We start from the raw sequence: 21,706 nt of genomic DNA on the forward strand, positions 1-21,706 counted from the left end.
CATGTGCAAGCCAGCATGTTTTCATATTTCTGTCCCTATAGATGTGTATACACTTAAATTTTAGTATCATGTGATTTGTACCATAAAAAAGGTCATGGTGCTTCCTCCATGAATGGTGCCATATTGTATATTGGTTTGATCAGCCAGATCATCAGGTGATTCAATTGGCACTTCCATTCTCTGCACAGTCAGAAAAGCAGCCAGATTCGCTGTGTATGAGGAGATTATTATAAGAGTGAATGCCCACCTAAAAAAGAGAGAAAAAGAGAGAGAGAGGACATAAATGATGGAGGCTGAGTGCAAAAAGCCCATAGCTGTGCTGTGTAATGTGTCCATTGACTCTGTTAAAATGAACATCAACACATATGGAGCCCCAGCACACGCTCAAACTCACCAGACCCCACTAACACAGCGTGTGGATAGGGCTCGGGGCATGATCTCTGACCCCTGCTGCATGAAGCCCCCGACAGGAAACCACAGGCTGTTTCCGAGCGTGTACTGATTTTCCAGCAGATCTTTACACTCACGCAGACACGGGTGAGGGTTATACCATTCATACGGACTCAACCTGACACAAGTACACACACACACAGAGAGAGAGAGAGAGAGAGAGAGAGAGAGAGAGAGAGAGAGAGAGAGAGAGAGAGAGAGAGAGAGAGAGAGAGAGAGAGAGAGGTGAGTCCGTGGGGAGAATCTTGCATTAAGCATTAAATATTTATTTATTCACTATACTATAAAGGGTAATATATTTTTACTGGAAAACAAGACAAACACACTGATTAAGACCATGATTTTTAGCAGTTTTAGAGAGTGTTGATGTACGTTTGTGTGTGTACCTAGCAGAAAGAAAAAGCACACAGCTGACAGCGAGGTAAGCCAGCAGCATAAAGAGCCAAACAGCCGGTGAGAAGGGGTCCAGGAAGGAGAAATAACCGGGCTTCCTGCCCTGAGAGACGGTGGAAGAGAAAGAGAGGTAAATTAATGCAACTGAAGGAAAGTGGCAGCAATAAAAGCCAAAAGGGATTAGGTACACTATAAATATTCAATCTATTAATTACATAAATTAAGTAAATGCAGTATTACATATTTAGGCATTTAGACACATTATCTATTTATCTATCTATCTATCTATCTATCTATCTATCTATCTATCTATCTAAGTTATCCAGATTATACACTCTGTATTAGCTGTTATCATTCAGGACAGGACAAGCAGAGAATTTCACATCGAATTTCAAATATCAAGCTATTTGCACTAATGTGTATCATCTCATCCTCTCAGTTCATTCAAATGGTTTAATCTTGCATGTTTTACTCCGGACGCAAGATGGCGCTATTGATCAACACGGCACAACAGAGTCGCCAGAAATGGATTTTTAATAAATCTCTTCCATCGAAAGCAGAATTTGCGGTTTAGTGTTTACCAAGTAAAGATATATAGCCAATTCTTTACTAACCAGTTTTCCGTTTAAGTGAGTGCGAGTCAGGTTTTGCTTATAACACAATTGGTCTCTCTAAGGGTATTAAAACCTGAAATCAGTCAACAACAATTATGAGTTCAATTCCTAATGTAAATTAATTACAAATTAATTACTTTATGTGCCAATTCCTTATTCAAATTAATCTCAATTAATCACAACATTTGATTAGAAAAGCACAGAAATTAAGATATTTTTAAATACATTGTTGCAACTGTTCCCCCCCCCCCCCCATATCATTGAACACAAGCCTATCACATTCTGACAGTCCACAGCAATACATCTTGTTATAAAGTTTGTCAGTCCGTCTGAGGTCATTCACAAAGAATATGTTTTTGTATGATGTGTGTGTGTGTGTGTGCGTGTGCGTGTGCGTGTGTGTGTGTGTGTGTGTGTGTGTGTGTGTGTGTGTGTCTTACTATATGGACCCTGTAGAGAATACTGATGCCCAAGGTCATAAAGGGTTTTGAGAAGTCAATGACCTTCTCTCTCTCAGATGTGATGGTAAAAGAAGCTACAGCCATATCAGCTTTCTGTTCCAAAGAAAGAAGGAGAGAGCAATAAAACATTGTAGAAGCACAACAAAAATTCTTAGAAAGTCATCTAGACACAGTAAGGATAATGACAGAATTGAATTTAATGCAAACGTGTGAAAATACCTGTTATTTCAGTAGAGAACAAGTTGATGAGTACGACTACATACCCTGTTGATCAGCTCTCCCACCATGCCCGTCCACGAGCCGTTGGGTTCAGGTGCCCCATACAGGCCATCATCCACCAGTTTGATGCGGAAGTTGAACTTGAGGATACCAGCCAGCTCTCTCAACATGTCCACACAAAAACCCTCATACTGCTCGTTCCCCTCAAACTCTTGGTAATTCACCTTTCTCATCATGTATGGGTTCTCCTGCACACACAAACACACACATTTCTGTATGCAGTACAAGTTAATGGCCTCATCACTTTCATCTTACTGTATTGGATTAAAATATTACATTAAAAATTTTACATGTTTTTTTTTCTTTTATCACAATATCACAATTAAGAAAACAGCAGTGAATTTTAATTTTAATAATTTCAGATGAAGCATATGTTGCTTTACCATGTCTTCAGGTGACGCACACTAAATTCTAACATGAAAAACATTATTAAGAAATATTACAGTTCTCATTTTTGTCCCTTCTCTAATCAATATGTTTCAGCCCAAACATTTTTTTTTCTTGGGAATATTGTTTTAATTGATAATCAATCAGGATTTTCCTCTGTATATAGTTTTTTCACTTTTTTATTTTGTTATATAATTTTTAATACCCCTTTAACAAAAATAACTAACGAACTAACTAACAAAAGACAGTCCTTTAATGACTGGAAGTGACAAGAAGTGAGATTATTTCTAATGGGAACACAACACAAATATAAGCAAATTTTAGTGAGGGATCTGATTAATTCTGTGATGTTTTGTCGTGTTAGTTTGTTTGTCTCACACTTTAAAACACACCATCATATTAGATAAAATTACAGGAATTGATGTCTATATTTTGAAATATCTTTTGATTAATTTTGTTAAAATGAAATGATCATTTAAGCTTTAGTGATCTGTGAATTACTCACTTAGTAATGACTGTTCTTTCTATCATGATAGACATGCTGTAAATTATCTTTTCATTGTGTAAATAATTAATTAAGAGTTTCAGTTTTAAGACAGGAATTACTGATGTAGATGTGGTAAACTTCCTGTGAACATAAGTGGGCTATTTGGGCCTGCTGTGGTGCAGTTGGCTCTCACCAGTATGGTGGTGATGATGAGGCTCTTGTTAGCCAGAGTCTCAGAGACGTTGATGTCCAGACTGGTGGAGTTCATCAGCAGAGTGTTATTAGAGTACCAGATTCCAATCTAACACAGAGATGGTTCAGAAACTAAGCAATCAAAACAACAATGGTACCACTATCCAAAATATGTGTGTGTCTTAACCATAATTTGGGGACAAATCTGTACCCAGAATGGAGCTAAAATCCTTTTGGGTGATGTCCTTATTTGTTCTGTTTTTTCTTACAAATTGTGAAAGTGCAGAAATTTTTCTGTTAGGATTAAGGCCAAAGTATACTTCGGACATCCGCGTACCATCTGCGTGACGTAATTTTCGTAATCAGGAGGGTCCGCGGACATCCACACACCCCGTCTGTGTGCAGCCCAATTTTTGTAACCACACGGACGTTGCACCAGCGCATGTGCGCTGGTGCAGCGCTGGTGTGACTTGAGTGATTTGCACGTGCAGAATGCGTATTTCCACACTCGTGGCCAAAGGAGAACACTTTGAAAGGCTTGACTGAATGGAAGACGGAGTGGAACATGGAAATTAAGTAGACCCAGGCCTTTAGGGTTGTATAAAAACAGTAGAAGTCTATGGAATGTCCCCAATTAGATATCTAAGTAAATGTGTATGTATGTGCCTTTAACCTCTTTGTGGCCTCCCCTGTGCTTCTCCAGGATATGGAGGGTGTAATTGGTCCTCTGGCCTTTACTGTTGAACTCAACACGACCTGTCAAGCCATCATACTCCACCTGATCAAAACATTAAAGAGAGAAAGAGAAAGAGAATAGAAACAGCTATGTTACTTTTAATAACACAATGGGTGCTCTCTAAGCAGAAAAAACATTCATGGAGGACTTTCAAGTGGAATTTAATTTACCCCTACACACACACACACACACACACACACACACACACTGACCATACGCAGGTAGTTCATGAGGCTGGTCCCGTGTTGCCAGATCTGAGGGGAGGTGCAGCTAAGAGGTTTGATGCCAATCTCCTGACTCCGGTTGAGTTCCTGCACTGCACTCACCACCACATGGACCGCATCAAACAGCAGGGCCGACGACAGCTGAACACACACACACACACACACACACACACACACACACACACACACACACACAGAGAGAGTTTAGAGTAAGCATTCTGTGTGTTATACATTGATAGTTTTTGTGTTTGTGTGTGTGTCTTACCGCTGGTCCGGGGTACGGGTTAATGTCACAGCCCTCTCTCCAGGACAGATTTAGGCTCCTGATAAACTCCAGGTAAAACGGGTGGGTGGTGTTAAACATTGAGAAGCCCAAGATGTTTGACTGCTCATCCACTATATCATCCAACCACAGCAGCGGGAAGTCCTGCACACACACAGGAATGACATCACACAAGAGGGAACATCAGTGTGTGTGTATTGGAAATTTTAAAGAACAATTAGGTTTATTTTATATATAGACATAGAGCTCAGATCATAATAGTGAATAGTACTGGATAATTGGTATTTGAGTGGATCAGTAGGTGATGAGGTGGATTTACAATCGCCTCCTATTTTAAAATATAACGAACAGGGAACCAAAGTTTCTTAAATCTAATGACTGATCCATGTCAGGAATCCAGTAACAGTGTTTATTAATTTATAAACGTCTGATGTTTACGTTTTACATGCCATGAGAAAGCCATATAAACCACGTGAAATCTGATCTAAGCAGTCAGGCTGGATTTCCAGAAATGCGATTTGAATAGGATTTCAAAAAACATATGAATGTAGCTCGAAATGGATTTAAAAAAAAAACGTATTTCATGTGATTTCTGGCCGTTTACACTAGCTAAATCTGATATGCACAAAAGTCGTATTTAGACTGACAGTCTGAACGTAGCCTAAAGGTTTCAGAAATGCCTGCAAGGTTTGAGTAACGTTTGTTTGAGTAGACTAGTAGACTACAACAGGGCTCTCAAGTTTTATCAAAAGTTTAGAGTGAGATTTAGGGGAGGAGCCACCCAAATATTTGCAGCAGCGGTCCCTCGACCCGACCAAATTCGCTTCAATTTTTGCTAGCAGTTCAATTTTGCCTATTGTTCATAATTGACCAGCACAAATGGAAATTATAACAATTGTTAAATCTGATAAAAAGACAAATTCATCCAAATAAAATAAATAGTTATATTTAAAAAATACATATTGAAAAATACAAATAAATTTGACCCCAAACAAGTCAACTGAACATCAGTGCTCAATGTACATAACATTGTGTCATAACAACTTGCCCTGATCGAGCATGTATGTCGACAAGACCCAAACCGGTCACCTTTACAGGGGTCATCGGATGCCCATTTTCCACAAGTTGGTATGATTCTTTTGGGTCTTCATGTAAAGTTTGTAAGATACTTTGGTTAAAATTTCTCAATGGTTGTGTAAAACAACACCCTTTTTACCTCTTCAAAAACAGCTCTGTTCACAGTGACCCGTTTAAAAAAGGATTAAAAAAAAGTGAATGGATTTTTTTCATTGCATGGTGATTGTGTCCACACACTGCAAAGACACATTTATTTGCAAATACCATATAAAAGTGTATTTTGCATCCGATGACCCCTTTAAAAGCAGTTGGAGAGTTTTTGAATGCATCAAAAATAATTTAGCACGAATTTGGCTATACTCCTCAACATCAGCTCTCACTGTCTTTGATCACAGGCAAGAGATATCGTCCAGGAATCGTAAAATCAAAATGCTAAAAAAAAATTAAATAAATGAAGATGTCCGCAAACCGCATTCATCAGATCGTGCTCTTTCAACTTCCACTGCTTCCACTCCGTGTGCGCGCGTGTTGTCTAGTAACGAACGAGCTTGCAGCGGGAACACATAATTTACCCGGAAACAACTAATTCTAATTTCTGATTGGCTGGTAGCTAGCATTTAACTCTGTATAACTCGAGACAGATGCTGTGAACTCGGCAGAGAACTTCCCTTCGTTTGCCTATGCCTCGTCCATTAATTGTATAGCGGGTCAAGTTCCCTTACTCCTCAGCGTGAGAAATACAAGGTGTGGCGTGTGAACGGGTTGAAATTCGTGTGTGAGACTTGAGAGCCCTGCTACAATAATATGGTTCAATAGTGGAAAAAGTTTGCAGTGTGTTCTGCACCGGTGGCACTGGTTGGACCCCTGTTGGCATCTCTTTGGATGATTGAGCGTGTTGAATTTGCAGCGGAGCCCTTCGATGAGAGAAACCACTCTGGTTGGCATTTCAGCTTTGTGAACCCGTGCTCGAGGAGAAAAACAGAAATAATGAAATCAAGCAAACGACAAAGCTGTTTACGGTTTGTATATCTGCAGTCCTAGCTCCTTCCCCTTTTGAATGATGAATACAGCATACTTCCACCTTCTGGTATGAAGAGTTATTCCTCTAATGAAGACAGAAAGTTTGTGCTCATTGGCTGTTGGCTGTAGTCTTTGCAATGTGTTCAAGTGCAAGTTTTTGACTCTGACATGAGGCGACACCACAGTCGGCTTCCATTTATGCTTATGGCGCTTACTCCGTGCCAAAATCAAACATCCGAACGACCGACCGAACGTCTATCCGAACGTCTTGTACTTTTGAGCGTCTTACCGAGCGGGTGACCCACGTGACGACCTGACGTGACGTCAACGTCTTGAAATTAGCAGTTTTTTAACCATGCAAGTATCCAAGCTGATGTGTAAAGACTATAAATGGACATGAAAGGCAATACATATAAATATTGTACCCCTAAAACAACACTAAAACATTTCTTCTGAATACTTTGCATGTAAGGCTATGTGTTTTACTTTCAAAGAGCAGAAATACTGTAGGCTAGCCTATATACAGACATTCAAACGTCTTAATTTGACCAATATAATCATTTTAACAAGTTTTTATTGTTAATTTTATTGCCTAATGTACAATGTTCTCATAGTCCATAAAAAACACTCCAAATTAATAAATGTAGCCTTTCATTTAAAAAAACAGATCCAGAAGGTTTTCATAAATATAAATATTAGATTTATATCTTTGGAAATGTATATAATAATATATATATATATTTTTATACATTTATATTTGAAACTGTTGTGACCTGTGAATCTACAGTTTAAAATATTTAATAATAGATAATAAATGTTATGAACTTAAGACCTATTTATGCATCTTTATTGTTTGTGTTTGTTTGTTTGTTTGTTTGTAAACAATGTTGTGTTGAGAATAAGAGTTTCTGTGTTGGAGTTTTGGGGGTCACCTGTGGATTGTAGTAGCACCTCCTAGTGCTCCAATAATAGGATATTCCAGAAATGTAAAAGCTACTACACTTTACTGTAATATGAAATATTGTTACTAGAAGTTTTATATAGCATAATTAAAATAATGAATTTACTTTTCCAACAAATATTTAAAAAATTCACAATTATACGCTAATGAACTGGTAGGGCTATTACCACACAGCATCATTGAGTCAGGAGACTGAAATAAGAGGTTAAAATGAGATCAGATCCAGATGGATTAAGCTGTGATAAAATATTTGCTGTTTATTTATTTATTTATTTATTTATTGAATTTGAATGTTACGTGTAAAAAAATGCTTTCTCTGTATTCAGGTTTGACTGTAATAATAATGCAAATATATATATATATATATTTTATTGACTCTTGTGTGCATGATCTGAAAGCACTGTTTGATTTTGAGCACAGATACAATGGTTTTGAGTAATTTTTTTTATTATTTTGAAAGAAGAGTCAGATGTTCTCTGAATGTAGTTTGAAAATTTGTTTTTGTGTTTAAGGTTTTGAAAAACTGAATGATGGTTCCAAGAAGTGTTTCAGCAATTCAGGAAAACTGTAATATAGATTAAAAACATGCATACAAGTTTTAATAAAAAGTTAATCTAATCAAGCATAATCTCAGTCTTAATAAAATTAGCCTACTAAATTATCATGATCTTTCAAAAATAGACATCATAAATGTTAAAGTGAAAGGTTTATTAAAAACATTTGTATAAGAGTTCTAATATTACATTTAGATATAATATAGCAGTGCTAATCAGCTGAATATACTTTACTTTGTAATTAAGGTTCGTTGATTTTCATGTCTACCACATATAAACAATGAGGCAAAACGAAATTATTGATAATTTCATAAAATCATCTTTAACACGTTCCTACATGTGCTTACGTGTTGTTAACGCGTTCCCATGGCGACCGGTCGGAACTGAAGTGCGAGTAACCGATGGTCTTCCCAACATGTTGTTTACGTGTGAAAACACGTTGTAACACGTTTGTGTTTTTCTTACCTTAGTTTAACTTCTTATGCTTCTATTGTATCCTCTAACTAGTCCACATTTGATTATTGGCTGATTTAGATGTGCTGTGTATTATTAAAAGTTAAATAGAGCAGAGGCTGTTAGGCTAACAAACCGGGCATTGACGGCTAATTCGGAAAAGCACGAGATATTCCACATAATTTTTCTCTATCTCCCATTAAAACGGAAGTTTTAGGAACAGACCATGTCTCATATTTCATGGAAATACGCTTTAACACATTCAAATGCAGCGAAAACTGCAGCCCTATCTGCTTTTGTATGCATATAGGCTACAAATCAAATAGACTATGAATTAAAAAGTCCATAGCCATAGGCTACTGACCATTTATATCAGACAAATTGATTTTACAAATGTAACAATTGTGGTCTCAGATAAATATAAACGTTGATTCCTACTCTATAGAGGTTAAGATATGTCTGAATCTCAGGAAGATATCTTTGATCAAGTAGATACAGTATCTCTGTAAATGCAAATAAAAATTATGTTCTTTATTTCATTCTCGACCTTACACCAAAATCAACTTGTCTTCTATGGAAACTGAACATGTGTTTATATTGTATAACCTCAATTAAAACATCCAGAGCTGACTATGAAAAATCAGATTCTAGCGGTTGAGAACATAGGCAGGTCCACTGTAAAGGTTGAATTGTAACGTATACATCAAAGTATTAACTAAAATAGGTTTATGTTATACTATTTTAATATTGAACAAACTAATAAATACATATTTTCTGTAGTGACAACTCCCAATATTGATATTTTTGGCAGCCAACTTAAAAAAATGTATTAATATTTATGCAATAATTATGGTACATTTTTCCCATTAAAAATAATACCAAAAATTTTAATTAATGCAGTATTTCAGATTAATATAGAAACTAGGCCTTTTAAATTAAGTTGTTTAAATCAGATAGGCGCCATAAATCAGATAGGCGCCATCTGTTGAGAGAAAATAAAATAAAACCTGTAATTTCATGGTGTTACCACTAGATGCCAGTATAGCTCTCTGGAAAGGCTTGTTAATTAGTTTTTGGACAAAATTACTTACTTTTAAGCTCTGGATTTGAATGTATTTTTTTTTTATTCTCAAATAATAGGCCTACTTTTTGTCGAAGTTTATAAAAAATAAATAAATTTTGATTTGAAGTGTACACGTTTTTGCATTATTATTACAGTGAAACCTGAATACAGAGAAAGCATTTTGTTACACGTAACATTCAAATTCAATAAATAAACAGCAAATATTTTATCACAGCTTAATCCATCTGGATCTGATCTCATTTTAACCTCTTATTTCAGTCTCCTGACTCAATGATGCTGTGTGGTAATAGCCCTACCAGTTCATTAGCGTATAATTGTGAATTTTTTAAATATTTGTTGGAAAAGTAAATTCATTATTTTAATTATGCTATATAAAACTTCTAGTAACAATATTTCATATTACAGTAAAGCGTAGTAGCTTTTACATTTCTGGAATATCCTATTATTGGAGCACTAGGAGGTGCTACTACAATCCACAGGTGACCCCCAAAACTCCAACACAGAAACTCTTATTCTCAACACAACATTGTTTACAAACAAACAAACAAACACAAACAATAAAGATGCATAAATAGGTCTTAAGTTCATAACATTTATTATCTATTATTAAATATTTTAAACTGTAGATTCACAGGTCACAACAGTTTCAAATATAAATGTATACATGTATAAAATATATATATATATATATATATATATATATATATATATATATATATTATTATATACATTTCCAAAGATATAAATCTAATATTTATATTTATGAAAACCTTCTGGGTCTGTTTTTTGTACATTGTACATTGATTGAGCAATAAAATTAACAATAAAAACTAGTTAAAATGATTATATTGGTCATATTAAGACGTTTGAATGTCTGTATAAAGGCTAGCCTACAGTATTTCTGCTCTTTGAAAGTAAAACACATAGCCTTACATGCACAGGATTCACAAGAAATGTTTTAGTGTTGTTTTAGGGGTACAATATTTATATGTATTGCCTTTCATGTCCATTTATAGTCTTTACACATCAGCTTGGATACTTGCATGGTTAAAAAACTGCTAATTTCAAGACGTTGACGTCACGTCAGGTCGTCACATGGGTCACCCGCTCGGTAAGACGCTCAAAAGTACAAGACGTTCGGATAGACGTTCGGTCGGTCGTTCGGATGTTTGATTTTGGCACGGAGTAAGCGCCATAATGCTAGTTCTTTGATGTTAGTTTAGTGAGGCCTTTAGATTTGAGTGATACGTTAGACTACTGACTAGAGGTTTTAGTAGCGTATGGTTCATTAAAATGTTCGATTAGATTAGAGTTTCCAACTTCAGAAAAGGAAAATAAAGGACAATCGTGATTCTTTATATAAATAAGGGACACCCAAAATATTTGTATTGTATCACACAGTGTTTGTCATTTCAGAGTCTGCAGTTAAGTATGTGTATAAAAAGTTCTCAGACATAAACACATTTGTTTTGCTTAACCTATTTATGTACAATTTAATTCTAAAACTAATTTTAATGTCATACAAAAAAAGTGTCACACTACACACAAACCATCGTTCAAATTAATAGCCTTTATCAGAAATAGAAAGCTTTTGTAACATTATACACTAAAAGTTCAAAAGTTTGGGGTCAGTAAAAGTTCCAAAAAAAATAAAAAATTCAAAGAAATTAAATAAAGTAATAGATGTAAAGATGCATTAATCAAAAGTGACAGTAAAGACATTTTTGATGTTAAAAAAGCTTTCTATTTAAGATAAATCTCATTTGACTTTTTTTTTTTTAAACATTAATAATAATCAGAAATTTTTCTTGAGCAGCAAATCACACAGCATATTATTCCCTCAGGTAGATTTCATGTTTTCTTGCATGGCTGGATGTTGGACTCATAAACAATAATCACGTTGTTGGCTGGTGAAAAATATATTAGCTGGGGCTGTGTCATATTCAGTCAGTTTCAACAGTCTGTAACCCTTGGAGCCAGGTCTTTTAGCGAATACTCTTCCTCAAGACATCCCTCTAGCATCCACCCTTCTCTCATTCAAAATAAATTTTTTTTCTCTGAATATTACTCTTCCCTTGATTTGTGTATTGTGCTTTGATGTTGATGTTTATTTTGTTCTATTCCTTAACCGAATCCGGATCGAACCGGGAGGGACCAGACAGCAGAGGATTCTGTTCGCAAATCAAACAATGATTTGTCTCAAAAGAATGATTCATTCTCAATTTACAGTTTGTTATTCGTATGGTCTGATGTGCATGAGGGTGGGCTGTGATTGGATGATGATGGGTGTCGTGATCATTCTCAAGTGTTGCTGTTGTATCAGTCAGTGGTTAGATCAACGTAGCAGCCAATAAACAGGATAAGGGAGGTCACGTACAGGACAAATAAATTAGGCCCAATATACGGGACGTCCCGGCTAATACGGGACAGTTGGCAACCCTAGATTAGACTAGTAACTAGAGTTTTCAGTAGAGTGTATAAGGTGAAGATGACATGGTTTACTGAATTGATGGATTTTAAAGAAAACCACAGTGTATGATGAAAACAGACTCAATTTTTTTAGCTTCAGACTATGATTTTATCCACTCAGAGAAAATCAGACATATTTTGAGCCAAATTTAAAACATTTTCATTTGTCACCAAGCATCAAGGCACATGCATCTGCGTGTGTTCAGAACAACTTAAAAGTCTTGTAGTTGGTGATCCTCAGTCGTTAAATGTATAATGTCCAGTTTTTTTTCCTGTAAACATTAATAAAATAAGAAAGTGTATGATCCTAGTGTTTTAAAATGTGTTCTGATTTGTGTAGTGGATTCCAGCCTTAAGCTGAATATAACACGGTAGGTTAGACTAGTACTATATGTTTTAGTAGTGTAGATTAGGTGTGTGTTGTGTTTGTAGGTTATACAGTAGAAATGTATGTAATGCAGTTCAAGCTGTGAGGGGGCTGGCTTGAGAAGTGTGAGCGGGTTTGCGTAATAAAGATGAATTGTTAATTCAAAAGATGGGGCTCCAGGCATGAATATATCTACAGGAAAATAGGCCAAGAACTCCTCCTCTATCTTACCATAGTCGTGAGGATGTACTTGTAAAACGCTGATGTCATTCCCAACTCTGAAGCCTAAAAAGACAGGCAAGAGGAAAGAGACAATTAAAAAATGTCATTACGTAAAAAGCAGAAAATGTTGTGCTCATTAAGTGCAGTCCTCGAGCAGAATTATGATATTTATAGTGTCTATCTATACATTAAAATGCAGATATATTGAACAAAGCTGAATTGCAAGGTGAGCGATTGAGGTGGGCGAAGACAAGAGAATGAATGAATGTGAAATGAGCCAAAGCAACATCATTTAGATAATGTAACTGTATGCTTACCTTTTTCAGTATAAGGTAAGAAATAGATGCGTTAGCATCAATAATTATTGTGGCTATTTTGTCATCACGAATCTCCTTCAGTAAAGGAGTGGGGTCAAGGTTGTCATCCAGCATCCTGATTGACAGCGTCTCTCGAGAGATCAGAAAACGCCTTATCAGCTCCTCCAGTCTCAACAGACCTGCGGGGAAGAAAGCGAGCTGTTGGCCCGGAAGCATATTGATGCTCAAACAGCCCACTGGAATTAAGGGCCAAATCCGGCTTCATGTAGTGTACCTGATATGGTTTGTGTCTGAGGTTGTTTGTTAACAGCATGCATCTGTCCGTTTGCAATGCTGCTGTGAAGTCGGTGGCAACACAAAGCCCAGTGAAAATGTAAATAACTAGCTGGGCTCTCAAGGGAGCCTGCATGCACAGAAAGAGCCAGTAAAGCCAGTGCCAAACTTTAATTAGCTTGAGGGAGGAGAGAAATCAATGCTCTCCACACTCTCATTCTCTCGCTCTCAATACCTACCCTTTTTCTGTCTTTCCTTCACTGATTTCTCTCGTTCATTCTGATTTTCGCCCTTTCTGTTCACTTCCTTCCACTAAATGTCTCTTTCTTGATATTTTACTGTCTTATTCCCACAGCTGCATTATAAAGTGAACTCAGATCTTGTTTTCCACCAGAGACCAGTGCTGTGACACTCTGAAACAAACATTATCAGACCCAGACCAGCCTTGTGCTTAATGACTCATATGTGACAGTGACTAGAGCTCAGTTCCAAAACCCAGCGAGCTGCCACAATTGTAGGACATCATAGGCATTTTCCCAATGCAAAACCTGTTCTAAACGGTAGCCATTTAATTATGAGATGCCTAAATTCTAAGGAAACAAAAAAGATTTTTCATTATTGTCTCTAAGGTTTCATTAATGTGTTTTAGTGAATAAATAAATCCACAATGTTGAACAATGCAAGATAGTTGATTATACATAAACTTACTGAAGTGTTGATGAAAATGTTTTATTAAACATTTGATTATTTAATGTAATATTTATGTGTACTATTTATCTTTATGCTTACTAAGATGTGGTCACAATAGCTTTATCCAACTCAATTGAGCGCATACGTTTTTTATGTATTTTTTTTTATTTGTTTTATTGTACAAATTAATGCGTATTTTGGCGTTTCCATCCACCTATTTTTATGCGCATTTTGAAATATCGCTTAAAAAAATGTTGGATGGAAATGCCAAAATGCGCATAAATTCTAAAAATGTGCATAAAAAAATTATGCGCTAAATTGAGTTGGATAAATTTTGTATCTGCTAAGAAAATGTGTGCATAAACTACGATAGAAACACATTACCGAATAAATTCCTCGCTGCGCATCAAAAAACACATGTGACTTTGCGATGGGACGGCGCATAACTGCACTAACCAGCGGTCCGGTCTCGTTGCACAGAGTCTGAAATGCTGTTTTTATCATTCTGAAAAGCCTGAGCAAAGTCTGTCTTCAAAGTGGTTCAGTATACGTAGTTACCTGCACTGTCTTACACGACTGCGTTCCCAAAAACAGCAGGCATCCGATTCAGAAAGCAAGATAACTTTATTGCGTTGTGTCTACACGCTCTGCGGCGCAAGTAATTTTTATATACAAAACTATCATATAGTGGCTTCTCCTACAGCAGCAGCTTCCATTTTTCTTAGTGATATTTAGCACCAGTTTAACAGGAAGTTTATCAGGAAGTTTTATTCTCTTCAGCTCACTGGGTGGTAACGGTGCATTATTCGCAAATGTTTTATGCGATATTCCAATTTTGAGCGCAAGTTATATTCGCAACTTTGGATGGAAACATGGCTAGTGGCAACATTTCTGTGAAATTTCACAGGTAAAAAGAGCCATTGTCAAGTGTAGTGATGCATAAAGCATTGCCCGGGTCACAGAAGACATTTTTAAACCAAGTGAGGGTGAAAGATTGGGTTACACTTTATTTTGATAGTCCACTTTAGATATTCTACTAACTATAATTAACTTGCAAACTACTTGTCAACTAACTCTCATTAGAGTATTAGTAGACTGTCTGCTCAATATCTGCTAACACTTAGTTTGATGCTCCCCAACAGACATTCTACTGACTTTAAGTAACTTTGCCACTATATATCAACTGACTCTCATTAGAGTATTAGTAGACTATTTGGTTAGGGTTAGAATAAGTTGACATGTAGTTGCAAAAGTTACTTAAAATCAGCAGAATATCTGTTGGGGGACCATAAAAATAAAGTGTTAGCAGACCTGTTCCATCACACTTAGAGACCTTTCACACAGTCTTTGTTTTTGCATTACACTTCACTCAATTGTTTTACAATATTAACTTGTGAATTGACGTTTGACTGTTACGCTTGTGCCTTGCGTCTTTTGCAGCATCTCTCGCATGACACAGAGTTAAAAGTAGTTAAACTTTAAAAAAAAGCCTCTATACCTTGCATTTTTTATTCCACTGCCCTGTGTCTCAGGTTTTTTTAATGCAAAAGCATGTTACTTATGTAGAACGTAGACAGTAAGGCAGCTGGCTATGTTTTGGAGTGCAGGAGTGTGAAAGTCATGGTCAAATTCTGCTTTGATAAAGACTTAGAATGTGTTTACGCAGTTGTTCATTAATTCTTTTCATGCTTTTTGAGCCTGACAAGAGGTCACCAGAGAAAAACAGTGGCATCAGGCGACATTTTCTTAAATTTAAGGCAATGAGGTTGACTACAAAATCCCTGTGCACAACACACATGAAAACATTTGTGTCAAACCAACTTGCGAAATGGCTTTCTATCTGTTTAACGAGAATCTGTTGCGCAGCAGCGAGCCTCTCTCCATCTCTTGCCACCATTTTAAATGAGCTTGATGAGTGGCAAGTTGCACCTACTCTGCTGCCATAGCAACCATAGTGCAGCCAACTGGGTCAGAGCTGAGCGTTATGTAGCGATGCCCTCTCTGAACACATGAACGTCTAAATGCACAAACACACATGCACACACTCTGCGTACGTGGCGGTGTCTCACACATTAACACACGCAGCAGGGTGGGGATTTATTCTCAGATAACGTTAACGTTATGTTGTCCAGTGACATGCTGCGTAATTGCCCAGCAGTATGTTTTATTGGCACAGCTACCTATTACAGCAAACTAAATGTTACTGCTTGCAGTAAGGAAGCACTGCAGTGTCATTATCAGAGTCTGTTCTTGAGAACTTTTGTAATTTTATCTTGCTCATCCTGGAACATATTGTAACTTGAGTGTTTGCTTAGAGAAGATGATTGATTGTGCAGAAGAGAATCAATTTAAATGTTCAGGTTTTTTAAAGCCACTGGAATTTGTTGTTTTCGGATGAATGGGAAAAAACGCACCTTTCTCTGAAGACTTCTAAATCTTAATTATAAGTATCATATAAAGTGTGTGTTGCTCTCCATGTGGAATAATTTTACATATTCAAGCTTGAAGGAAACCAGACCAGCTGATGAGCAGAGCAGAGGTTTTGGACTTACATTCGGCCTTAGCGCAGACCAGACTAGCCGATGGGTAGCTGAAGGAGCGTAGGATGGCTCCGATGGCAAGGCTCAGATCCTCGTTGCTAGGATACAGAGTCACAGACGCAAAGCGTAGGTAAGGAAGCCGCGGAGTCTCTTCCGGACCGATTTTGATATGCGGAATCTGAGAGAGAGCAGTTTGAAGAACAAAAGGAAAGATATCATGGTTAGTGAATTAACATGAAATTAAAAAAACATGGATGATTTAAATTAAGCTCACCTCCTTTTCCCCACAGATGTGACTGACGATGGAGCCCGAGGCAGGACTGGAGGCGGGGCCAATCACAGAGACCACGCCCTTTGGTAGAATCTGGCACACTACGACAAAAATGTAGAGCATTTAAAGGCCCCCTGAAATCAAAATTTAAGTTTTTTAGCTTTTAGTATGAATATGTTAGCCTTAAGGTTATGAATAAGCTGGTGTGTTTCAAAACAATGACAAAATTAAAATTTAGGAGATATAAGCATTCAAAACTTACAGTCTCTCACTTCCGCTAAAATGGATCACAGATATTTATGACATCACCGGGGACTTCAGCTTCTCGTCACATTTTCTGTCCAATCAAATGCTCACTAGAATCTAAAGTGTCCCGCCCCTATGCTGTAAATACCACCAGGCCAAAGCACAACTTGCAGTCTGTGAGGTAAACTAAACGCTATTGGCTATTTGAAAAGGCGGAGTAGTCATTCAATATGTCCCGCCTTAGCTTCCTGTTTCAATGGAAATTATGTCAACGCATTATACAAAGCTGCGTGTTCCAAAGCACTTCAGTGGGCCTTTAATTCCTCAAATCCACTCTGTTTGCTTTTCTCAATCACTGTATGCTGTACTGCTTCACTTTAAAGTGAAGTTTCTTTTTTTGTTACGTGTGCAGGGGTGTGTGTGTGTGTGTGTGTGTGTGTGTGTGTGTGTGTGTGTGTGTGTGTGTGTGTGTGTGTGCATTTTTTATGTATGACTCACTAGTATCTGTAGTCTCATACTGAGAGTCTTTCTGGAGTTCAAATATGTCGACCTCCACGCGAGCACGAACCGGGGCCTCCATCACACTGTTGATGTTCTCGCGTGCTAATGCTAAAGCTAACCGCTCCCCACGCCCACAGACAGAGCTGTCATCCAAAATTGCCGCTAATGGAGGAGGGAAGGAGAACAAGAAAGAGAGATGAGATACAAACTAAGGAGAAATCAAGACAAGAATGGGTAAAAGTTATATATATGAAATATATATATATATATATATAACAAGCTTTATAATTTAAAATCACTCCTTTAAACGAACCATCTACCATGTCCAATATTAATAATAAAGTTTATTCATAATGATTCTGAATTCCATAGTATATCTAATGTAATAACTTTGGTTATTATCAGTGGTTCTGAGCTGGTGGGCCACGACTCCAAAATGTGTTGCAGGACTGTTCTGATTAGGTCACACGTCAGTTGGAAAAATATTCATTGTAAATAATCAAATTAAACTAAACATATACACTACTGTTCAAAGGCTTGGGGTCAATTTGTTGAAAAAAAAACCTTTTATTTTATTAAAATTTATTTCCACAAAAATCTTAAGCTGCACAGTTGTTTTCAACACTAATAATAAATAAATAAATGTTTCCTGAGCACCAAATCAGCATATTAGAATGATTTCTGAAGGATCATGCGAAGTCTGGATCATTGATGCTGAAAATTCAGCTTTGCCATAAAAATAATAAATTATACTTTGAACTAGCCTATATTAAAACAGAAAACGTCTGGGTTACGTATGTAACCCTCGTTCCCTGAGTAGGGAACGGAGACGTTACGTCGGATGACGACGAATGGGGTTTCGCTTAGAAAGCCTATCAACTTCGAGTATTACAAAACGAGCCAATGGCAAAGAATTGCCATGGGTCTGCGGAATTTGCATGACGTAACTCCGCCCCACCTCGTGGGTATAAAAGGAGGACGCCAGCAACAGGCAGATATGTTTCTTCGCTGAGGAGCCAAGACTGAGCTCAGGCGATCCCCGCGGTACAGCGGAAAGTGGCAGGCAGACGTAACGTCTCCGTTCCCTACTCAGGGAACGAGGGTTACATACGTAACCGAGACGTTCCCTTTCGTTGTCACTCCGAGTTACGTCGGATGACGACGAATGGGGTTACCAGTCTAATCACGCCACCTTCTCAGCTGTCTTCCAGTGCCCTGCGTAAATCTGAGATCCCTGTCGTGAGACTGGCACGGACGAAGGACTCCTATTTAGCACAGGAATACCAAGGTACACTGGGGAGCATATCCCAAAGTTTAGGGGAAATATGCAATTACTGCCAACCCAGAGGGGGGGGACTTAGAGAATACACATATGACCCGAAGGAGACATATGGAGAACACTGGGGTGTCCAGCCGCAGGTGGAATATTTCAACCCCAGGGGTGGCAAGGTGGCTTGCCAAGGGAAAGACACACGCTCAGAGAGGCTTACAGTGGAAATACACATGTGGGGGTCGCTCAGAGGAGGGACCATGCACACGGGAGGCACCTAGCCGACGCACAGGCAATAGACACTGGCGCCAACGTCAGGAGTGCTGGAGGAACTCAGGGCTTTTCGGGGAAGCTCACCTGAGGAGAATATCGCACGTATCCAGTCCGTGGAGTGGAATGGCGAGCAAGCGAAGACACCTGAGCGGGTCCAGTACTAGCTGGTTGAAGCGAGTACATTAAAGGACACTGGCTCCACTCGGAGATTGTAGAATCTGGCGAATGTGTTAGGTGTCGCCCAGCCTGCAGCTCTGCAGATGTCTGTTAGCGAGGCGCCATGCGCTAGAGCCCAAGAGGATGCCACACTCCGGGTGGAGTGGGCGGTCACACCAAGGGGGCACGGTCGACCTTGCTGCTGGTATGCCAAGGCAATGGCGTCCACTATCCAGTGAGACAACCTTTGCTTGGAGAGAGCCTTTCCCTTCAGCTTCCCACCATAACAGACAAAGAGCTGGTCTGAGGTCCTGAAACACTGCGTCCTGTCTACATAGGCGCGGAGGGCGCGTACTGGACAGAGCAGTGCCAAGGCTGGGTCTGCCTCCTCCGGGGGCAGCGCTTGCAGGTTCACCACCTGGTCCCGGAAGGGAGTGGTAGGAACCTTGGGCACATATCCAGGCCGGGGTCTCAGGATCACGTGAGAGTAAGCCGGCCCAAATTCCAGGCACGCTTCGTCAACGGAGAATGCATGCAAGTCCCCCACCCTCTTGATGGAGGCCAATGCAACCAGGAGCGCTGTCTTCATAGACAGGAACTTAAGCTCCACTGATTGCAAAGGCTCAAAGGGAGCACTCTGCAGGGCAGTTAGAACCACTGAGAGGTCCCAAGAGGGAACGAGAGGAGGACGAGGAGGATTCAGTCTCCTCGCTCCTCTCAGGAACCTGATGATCAGGTCGTGCCTTCCAACAGACTTACCTTCGACTGGTTCATGGTGTGCGGCAATAGCGGCAACATAGACTTTCAGGGTGGAGGGAGACAGCCTTCGCTCCAGCCTATCTTGAAGGAAGGAAAGCACGACACTAATCGAACATCTCCGGGGGTCTTCTTGAAGAGAAGAGCACCAGTTGACGAAGAGGTTCCACTTCAACGCGTAGACGTGTCTCGTGGACGACGCTCTAGCGGAAGTGATGGTAGCCGCCACCGTAGGTGGAAGGGTACTCAAACCTGCTTCGTCCCGTCCAGGAGCCACACGTGGAGGTTCCAAAGATCGGGACGAGGGTGCCATAGGGTGCCCCGTCCCTGAGAAAGGAGGTCCTTCCTCAGGGGAATCGGCCAGGGAGGTGCTGTCGCGAGGAGTACTAGTTCGGAGAACCAGGTCCGGGCGGGCCAGTATGGCGCGACCAGAATGACCTGCTCCTCGTCCTCCCTGACCTTGCGCAGGGTCTGCGCAAGAAGGCTCACTGGGGGAAACGCATATTTGCGGCCCCGCGGCCAGCTGTGCGCCAGTGCATCCGTGCCGAGCGTGCCCTCGGTCAGGGAATAGTACAGGGCGCAATGGGTCGAGTCGTGAGAGGCAAACAGATCTATCTGTGCGTCCCCGAACTGGTCCCAAATCAGCTGAACCGACTGGGGATGGAGTCGCCAATCTCCCGGGAGGGGCTGAAGCCGTGAGAGCTCGTCGGCTGCACAGTTCAGGGCTCCGGGGATGTAAATGGCATGAAGCGACCTCAGATGCTTCTGACTCCATATGAGGAGGTGGCGGGCGAGTTGCGACATACGGCGGGAGCGTAGACCACCTTGATGGTTGATGTACGCTACAGTGGCGGTATTGTCTGAACGGACTAGTACGTGTTGGTTCTTGAGCACGGCCCGGAAGCGGCGCAGAGCAAGACGTACGGCCAGCAACTCGAGGCAATTGATGTGCCAGAGGCGGCGGGGTCCTGTCCAGGAGCCCGCGGCAGCACGTCCATTGCACATGGCACCCCAGCCCGTGGAGGAGGCATCTGTCGTTACAACAACATGCCGCAAAGCTCGTTCCAGGGGCACTCCGGCCCGTAGAAAACTGAGGTCCGACCACGGGGTGAAGGTCTGACGGCAGGACGGAGTAACAGTTACTCGGAAGGTGCCGTGTTGCCATGCCCACCTCGGGACTCGGTCGCGAAGCCAAAGCTGAAGCGGTCTCATATGAAGCAATCCGAGCGGTGTTGCCACGGCTGCAGATGCCATATGCCCCAGGAGCCTCTGAAAGAGTTTCAGTGGAACCGCACTCTTGCCCTTGAACCGTCTCAGGCAAGTCAGCAGTGACTGCGCGCGCTCGCTCGTAAGCTGCGCGGACATGGCGACCGAGTCGATGTCCATACCGAGAAAAGAGATCCTCTGCACGGGGCAAAGTTTGCTCTTTTCCCAGTTGACCCGAAGGCCCAGACGAGCTAGGTGCCGGAGCACTAGGTCCCTGTGTTCGCATACCTGGTCTCGAGAGTGAGCTAGGATCAGCCAGTCGTCGATGTAGTTCACGATACGAACCCCGTGTTCCCGAAGGGGAACAAGGGCTGCCTCGACGACCTTCGTGAAGACGCGAGGAGACAGGGCTGGCCCGAAAGGGAGAACCGCGTACTGGTATGCCTGCCCCTTGAAGGCAAACCGAAGGAACGGTCTGTGTCGAGGGAGAATGG

The 21,706-nt window shown here is 40.0% G+C and overlaps 1 protein-coding gene across 3 annotated transcripts in view; it reads right to left on the reverse strand.

The window, feature by feature from the left end:
- Positions 1 to 21,706, reverse strand: part of grik5 (glutamate receptor, ionotropic, kainate 5) — a 98,102-nt gene that overhangs the window by 17,622 nt on the left and 58,774 nt on the right. For all 3 annotated transcript variants that reach the window (XM_077209894.1, XM_077209900.1, XM_077209905.1), the window contains 14 exons: positions 17,549 to 17,713; positions 16,808 to 16,905; positions 16,546 to 16,711; positions 13,031 to 13,209; positions 12,723 to 12,776; positions 4,489 to 4,650; positions 4,212 to 4,364; positions 3,937 to 4,041; positions 3,265 to 3,372; positions 2,182 to 2,385; positions 1,898 to 2,011; positions 837 to 946; positions 395 to 568; positions 82 to 247 (listed from right to left, as the gene is read on the reverse strand). In XM_077209894.1, coding sequence (XP_077066009.1) covers positions 82 to 247; positions 395 to 568; positions 837 to 946; positions 1,898 to 2,011; positions 2,182 to 2,385; positions 3,265 to 3,372; positions 3,937 to 4,041; positions 4,212 to 4,364; positions 4,489 to 4,650; positions 12,723 to 12,776; positions 13,031 to 13,209; positions 16,546 to 16,711; positions 16,808 to 16,905; positions 17,549 to 17,713 — 1,958 coding nt within the window. The remainder of the gene's footprint in view (positions 1 to 81; positions 248 to 394; positions 569 to 836; positions 947 to 1,897; positions 2,012 to 2,181; positions 2,386 to 3,264; positions 3,373 to 3,936; positions 4,042 to 4,211; positions 4,365 to 4,488; positions 4,651 to 12,722; positions 12,777 to 13,030; positions 13,210 to 16,545; positions 16,712 to 16,807; positions 16,906 to 17,548; positions 17,714 to 21,706) is intronic.

The sequence above is a fragment of the Siphateles boraxobius genome, unplaced genomic scaffold, assembly GCF_051911475.1.
Source record: "Siphateles boraxobius isolate OS27281-9 unplaced genomic scaffold, OSU_SipBor_1 12, whole genome shotgun sequence".
NCBI lineage: Eukaryota > Metazoa > Chordata > Actinopteri > Cypriniformes > Leuciscidae > Siphateles > Siphateles boraxobius.